This window comes from Hipposideros armiger, unplaced genomic scaffold (genome assembly GCF_001890085.2).
Source record: "Hipposideros armiger isolate ML-2016 unplaced genomic scaffold, ASM189008v1 scaffold_253, whole genome shotgun sequence".
Taxonomy (NCBI): Eukaryota; Metazoa; Chordata; class Mammalia; order Chiroptera; family Hipposideridae; genus Hipposideros; species Hipposideros armiger.
The window spans coordinates 2,498,526-2,505,858 of NW_017731603.1; the positions used below are offsets into that span (position 1 = coordinate 2,498,526).

Sequence of the window (7,333 nt, forward strand, 5' to 3'; positions counted from 1 at the left end):
GTCAGCTCACTGCTGTGTCACTGACATGGAGTGCTGTGTGGAGAGGGTCCTCCAGAGCTGTGCAACCGCTAGGCCCTAGAGTCCCCTACGGGGCTCCCATGCCAGGCCTTGTTTCATCCTCCAGGTGATCCAAGCCCTAGGGCAGGCGTGGCATCCAGAGCACTTCATCTGTAGTCACTGCAAAGAAGAGATTGGCTCCAAGCCCTTCTTTGAGCGCAGTGGCTTGGCCTACTGTCCCAAGGACTACCACCATCTTTTTTCTCCACGCTGTGCTTACTGTGCTGCTCCCATCCTGGACGTAAGTAAATCCCCCTTTCCCTGCTTTCCTGTAGCCTGTACTCATTTAGAACTGGGGTCATGTTTTACAGCTCTGCAGCATTCTAATATTTCTCTGTGTGTTCTTTTTTCAGAAAGTGCTGACAGCAATGAACCAAACCTGGCACCCGGAGCACTTCTTCTGCTCTCACTGCGGAGAGGTGTTTGGTGCAGAAGGTACGACCCGGGGGAACCTTGATCTGCCTTCCTTGATCTGCCATGGTAGTCCGGGTCCCTGACACTGCCACCCACATGCCTGTTTCAGTACTAGATGCCATCCCTCCCTACGTTTTCCCAACATTTATAAATTTTGTTTAAATTAAAATTTTAAACCAAAAAAAAAAGAATGCATAATTTAAAAACTCAAACATTACTTCAAGGGTAATATTGAAAAAGATTGGTCACCTGCTGCTCCTTTCTCCACCCCGAATCTCGTTCTCCTCTCCTAATTTTTTAAGCTTTCTCTTCTGTTATTTACTTGTGTTTTAAATACTATATTACTATAGATTGATTTCCCCCCCCCTAATTTTAATCATTATGTATTTACTTTCTCCCAGGGAAGATGAGGATTTAGAAATGTTCTTACTATCCCACCTTACCCCCAACATATTCCCCCTCACCCCGCTCTCTCAGCATATAATTATATTCCTAACTATTATTTACTTCATCCCCACTACAGCCTTGTGAGGGCAATTTTCGTCCACATTTTACCTAGTTATAGATGAAAACACTGAACCTCAGGGAGGTAAAGTGATTTTCTTCAAGTCATGCGGCTGGAAAGTCAAAGAGTTGAAATTTAAATTCTGGTCTTATTTCTGCAAGTTCTATGTGTTGTTGTTGTGTTTTCTACAACATGGTAACTGCCCCTTGACGGAGACTCAATTCCTCTTCCGTTGTTGGATCTTTTTTACTTTCTTGGCACCGACATGACACACTGTATTTAAAGACAGAGCCAGATCGAGTAGCACTGACAGAGTCCACTAGCAAAGTGCTTTGTAGTAATTTGCTCGTTCACTGAAGCTTGTTCACGGCTTTTCACAAATCATTAGGTCTTTCATTTCCAGATTACACTTTAGTGAAGCAGCATTTTTCATTGAGATTTCATCTAAAGTATATTGAAATGTGTCATGGTAAATTAACATTGTATTGGGAGTCACAAAGGCTGAGCGTTAGTTGAGTAGAACAATCAGCAAGCGAACACTGCCCAGGGATGAGTAGGCTCTGGCAGCTGCCTGAGAACAGAGCAGGATACAGGCATATTTCAAGAGACATAAGTTAGATACAAGAGAAAAATATCCTATCCATAGGATGACCAGGAAGCACTGTGAAGGTAGCTAGTTCTCACTGTTCTTGACTTGGGCCCCGTCTAAACAAGCAAGGCTGATTGGGTCATTTATGGCTTTACATAAATATGATGTCACACCTAAGATGTATTTGTTTAGACAACTAATAAAAAAGGCCATTTGTTAATCAGAAGCTCCTTTTGGGTAGTATTTTTGTTTATATCCTTTGCTTTTTGTAAATGGGTCTCCTACCATATGGTTAGTCCATTTATTAGGTGGCGTCCTGCCTTACCCTAAGTCACATAGCCCCACACCGAGCTTCTATAATGACAGTTTAACCACTAAGCCTCCTGGGAAATTAAATGCATCTGCATTTATGTTTCAGTTCAGGGAACTCCTCTTTAAGGTTCAAGTTTCTAAGCACAGAGGCCGTAGCATCCTCCCGTAGGGACCAGGTCCTCAGTGCCTACCTCTTTCTTTTTAATTGTTCATTATCCGGGCCATGCAGGAGCTCCCCAATTTCCCCTGTGGCTTAGAGCCTCACCAGAGTATGAGCGTCCTCCCTCTCTCTCTGTGGCACTTTTAATTGTTAGTGTTTCTCATCCATCCTCCGGAGGTAATTGGCCCCAGAGAGAGCCTCTAGGAAAGTAAGTTCTGAAACTTTCTCAATTTATTGGATACTGAATGCAGGGGTATCACAGAAGTTTGGCTGATTGCTTTTGATTCCTCTCCTGAGACTCACCTGAGTTCACACAGAGGCTGTGATTTCTCGGCTAGCTCATTCTTGTGACCAGCTAGCTACCCTGCAAATGCCTGGATGAGGGTCATTCCTAGGTCAGTTGGCATGTCTTACAGTTTTCACAAGTAANCTGTTTTCTTACCAGCTCTGTCACCAGCCATTCTGTTCTGCCCCCTGGAGGTAGTCAGTATTTCCTGTTTCTTACGTATCTATTCAGGAGTGCTCTGGAATATACATGCAGATAGATACAGCTGGAAATGTAGATACAAATATATTATTGTTTTTAATTACTTTTCATACTTATTATTGGTCGCCCTCCCAGGCCTTTTAGACATTAACTTTTTGAACACTAATATTTTCAACATTAATTAACATTATATAATAGACGCGGAAGGAAATCTGTCAGATGATGAAAGTTTCTGGCAGGGAAATGAGCACTTTGCATTAGTGAGATAAGGTGAGGTTATTCCTGGCTGTCAAGTAGGATAAGCAGAGGCCTGAAGTCAGGCTGTAACAGATCCCATTCAGGAGACCGCGTGGAGCCTGGCCAGCCTTAAACAATGGAAGATTTTACTGAGTGATGAAAGATGAGATTGGGAAGGCACAGTGAGGGCAGTGGATGGGAAACTTCGAATGTCTGTAAGATATGTGCAAATTTGGTGCTGGAAGCAATGGGCAGTCCTTGTAGCTTTCTGATCAGGAAGTATTAGAGAGAGGGTAGCAGCAGCCCAGTTGGAAAGGAGTTGAGAGAGATGGAATCAGAACATCAGCTGATGAAGGATAAGTTGGGCATCTTCTTTTGTAATTTGAGTCTTTTCCTTCGAATGTTTTATAATCACGATTTTTGAATTTTGCTTCAATAACTCAATCCATCAGCAAGTCTTTTTTCTTGCCAGACATTGTTTTATTGAACCTAAGATGACAATAGAAACCCAGTTTCTCTACTGACATTTTCCATCTATCGTTCTCCTTGCTGAGCTTTTTCTTAGCCATCAGCAAGTCTTATCTGACAACTTCTCACTTCCTTCTCCAATATCCCTGGTCCAAGTCATTATTTCTGGTTTGAGCTGTTAATAACAGTCTCCCACCTAACTAGTGCCTCTAATTCCACTCTAGAGTTAATTCTTCACTCAGCTACCACAGGGATCTTATAAATCAGATTCTTTCACTCTCATGTTTGAAACCCTTCAATGGATCTATCACCCTTGGAATAAAAACCCAAGCTTTTACCATGAGGGTAAAAATATGATCGTTGTGATCTTTGCCTCTCATCATTATCTTCCCCAGCCACAGTCATTCTCATTTCCTCTGCTCGAGCCCCAGTGACCCTTCTTACTTCTCTTCTAATGTACCAAACTGTTTCCTTCCCCTGGGCCTCCCCTCCCCCTGGAATGCTTTCCCCACAAATATCAATATTTCTGTGTCCCTAAGTATATCACTCAAATATCTGCTCAAATATCACATCATTGGAGGTCTTTCTCTGATCACCCTCATTCAAATAATGTCTTCCCCACCATCTCTCCTTTTGTCACTTTTATCTCGAAATATATAATTTATATTTTATTTCCACTTGACATTACATCCTATATTTATTTAATTGTTTATTGTCTTATCATCCAGAGACTGTAAACTTCATGAGCCTAGAGCAGTGATTGGCACAAACTAGGTGCTCAACAAACACTACAGAATAAATGAATAACAAGATTGTTGACCTGTGGTCATCATAAGAGCCAGAAAAGGTATCATCTTCACCCATTCAATTTCCTATGGTCAGAAAAGATTTACAAATGAAGGAAGATTAGTCAGATTTCATTCAGCCTAGGGAACTTAGAATGAAAGAGATAAAAGCATTTTTATTGGTATTACAATGTTGGATTCTCCATGCTTTGGAGGAAAGTTCGGGAAAGACTAAAGGGTGAGTCAGCAGAGGTGAGCTCATAGGATCTTACAGAAGATGCCATTGAGGATAAATGTCCATGAGGTTGATTCTCTTCATGGTTCTGTCCTTGGTACCAGGTTGCAGTGAAAGCAGATGCCAGCAAGAAGCACATACCAGACAAGCAGGATGACAAGGCCTCCCTGGACTCAATGCTGGGGGGTTTGGAGCAGGAATTGCAAGACCTTGGAATTGCCACAGTGCCCAAGGGTCATTGTGCTTCCTGCCAGAAACCCATTGCTGGAAAGGTGGGACGGACCAAGGTGTTGGTCCTACAGCCAACTATGCTTGTATCTACATCTCTCACTGTCCCACCAGGATTGCTCTTTCTCCTTATATTCTAAGATGTTTTTCTAATAGTTAATAACTACTGATCACNTTGTTAGATAATTCATCTGACATTTTCTAGGTAAATTATCATACTATCTATTTTAAAAGAAAATAGGAGAGTGCTTTGCCTTTTTCTTTCAAATATAGAAATCTGTTATTTTTATTTTTAAATGCAGTCTGGAATAATGTTGAAGACCAGCAATGACAGTAGGACCCTTGTCCTCCCCTTCTTTTAATTAGAAATGTGCTTAGTATTTGACTATTAAATATAAGGCTCGTTATAGATTTCTTATAGACATATTTTATCAGTTATGGAATTTTTCTGCTTTTCTTTGATCTTCAGCAATAGGAATGGTGGTTGAATTTGTTTTCAACTGCTTTTCAGCACCTATTAATATGTTTATTAAGTTTTCTCTTATTTGTTACTATAATGCATTATATTAATCCTTTTCATAATGCCAAACCATTCTGGGCTGGCTGGTATAAATTCTACCTAGCCACAGTTCTGCACTTTTTATCTAAGTGTATCTCTGTATCTCTCTCTCTCTGAACGCGCGCACACACACACACACACACACACACACACACACACACACTGTTCTCTCTTTGTCTGGTTTTAGTATCAAGTTTCTGTGATATTCATAGAACTTATTTGGTGATTTTCCATGTTCTTGAAAACTTACACAATGCATAAAAATAAACTGTCAGTTGATTTTTATAAACTACCAGTTCTTGAGTTGGATTTTTGTTTATTCAGTTCTGCATTTTTATTATTTTTCAATATTGCATCTAAGTCTATTTACGAGTATATTTTTTCTTTTCAATAATATTTTGCTTTCAACACTGAAGGGTGTGTATGCTTTCACAGCTATTTCTAAACAGTTTGAAAATTCGGTTTAATTTTTTTTCTTCATCCCAAGAATTATTTAAAGTGCTTTATTTTTTCTTAAGTGGGCAGGATTTTTTTTTTATGGTTTATTTGTACTTTCTTCCACCACAATCGAAGAATATGGTCTGTATAATTTACTTCTTAGAATTTACGGAGCTGCTTTTTGCTGTGTCCTCACACATGGTTAATTTTAGTAACATTGTTCAAGCAATTGAATAGAATCTGTATTCTGTTTCTTGGGTTCAAAATTTTATTTATTAATAATTTATTCATGATTATATGGATCTGAAACCAACATCATATATTGTACATTATCGAAACTCTATCAAGGGTCTGCAAACTTTTTTTTGTAAAAGTCAAATAGCAAATATTTTAGGCTTTGTGGACCATAAGGTCTCTGTCACAGCTGTCAGTTTTCCAGCTCTGGAGGGAAATGGATGTAGACAATATGTCAATGAATGGGCATGGCCAAATGTGGCCCATGGACCTTAATTTGCCGATGACTGTTTTATACTCTTATTTATTTTTTGTCTGTCACCTGGCAATAACTGAGAGAAGAGACAATATTTTATAATTTCAAAAGAATGCTATTAAAAATTTTAAAAATACATATTGGGCTATGGTCTTAAATTTCTTTTCAGAGGCTGCTTTGCACCTGGCTGTTGGCGGAGAATGGCCTGCCAGCTACCTGTCTAGTGCTTTTCTTCACGTGCTTGAGAACAGTTTTTGAGATGGCCAGAGGGAGACATAGAGACATATTTTTAGCCTAGTACCTATATTGTAAAATACTCTGTCTCTAGTTTTACTCACATCTAAGGGGTTAATAGTTAAATCTGCATTTTCTGGTATTTTATGTGTGGCTTAACATCTATTTGAGNCCACTCGGCCAGCCCTCCATGTATTTCTTATAACAACCCTTTGAGCAGGTATCTATTATGAGCCCCATTTTGAATATGAAGACACTGAGTTTGGGAGAGTTTAAACCATTGTCCTCTTTGCAGCCTCCACCTTGGCTTAAGGTCTCAAACGGCAACGGTGAACTCTGATTTTCTCTCTCCAGGTTTTCACGAGAAGGACAAGAAGCCATATTGCCGAAAGGATTTCTTAGCCATGTTCTCACCCAGGTGTGGTGGCTGCAACCGCCCGGTGTTGGAAAACTACCTTTCAGCCATGGACAATGTCTGGCACCCAGAGTGCTTTGTCTGTGGGGTCTGTATATGCACTTATCTTTTGGATTTAGGGAAAATCAGGGATTCTCCTGTCTGAGTGGCAGAACTGCAAATGCTAAGAGGGCTCACAGCTTGGGATGAGGAATTGATGTGGGCTTCCTAAAGGAGACAAAACCCACAGCATCAATTGTGGGCATTTCCCTGTATGTTTTGCAAGTGGGCGATACCCTAGTCTCCATTTGACAAGGACCTGAGTGAATTCCTGCAACTGGCAGGTAACTGGCAGGAGTTCCAAGGCTGAAAGTGTTATCTTGCTGATGTTTTACTTCTTGACATCTGTATTCCTTTTCTATCTCTTCTCTCCATCTTCCAGGACTGCTTCAGCAGTTTCTCTGCCGGCTCCTTCTTTGAACTGGATGGACGTCCATTCTGTGAGCTCCATTACCATCACCGCCGAGGCACCCTCTGCCATGGATGTGGGCAGCCCATCACCGGCCGCTGCATCAGTGCCATGGGCCACAAGTTCCATCCTGAGCACTTCGTATGTGCTTTCTGCCTGACACAGCTGTCAAAGGGAATCTTCAAGGAACAGAATGACAAGACCTATTGTCAACCCTGCTTCAATAAGCTCTTCCTACTGTAACCTCAGCTGGACCCACAGCCTCTTCAGAT

At 40.8% G+C, this 7,333-nt stretch overlaps 1 protein-coding gene across 1 annotated transcript in view; it reads left to right on the forward strand.

The window, feature by feature from the left end:
- LPXN (leupaxin) overlaps positions 1 to 7,323 on the forward strand; it is a 22,890-nt gene extending 15,567 nt beyond the window's left edge. The window contains exons 4-7 of the mRNA XM_019655969.1: positions 80 to 298; positions 411 to 492; positions 6,553 to 6,701; positions 7,035 to 7,323. Coding sequence (XP_019511514.1) covers positions 80 to 298; positions 411 to 492; positions 6,553 to 6,701; positions 7,035 to 7,304 — 720 coding nt within the window. The 3' untranslated portion in view covers positions 7,305 to 7,323. The remainder of the gene's footprint in view (positions 1 to 79; positions 299 to 410; positions 493 to 6,552; positions 6,702 to 7,034) is intronic.
- The last annotated feature ends 10 nt before the right edge of the window (positions 7,324 to 7,333 follow it).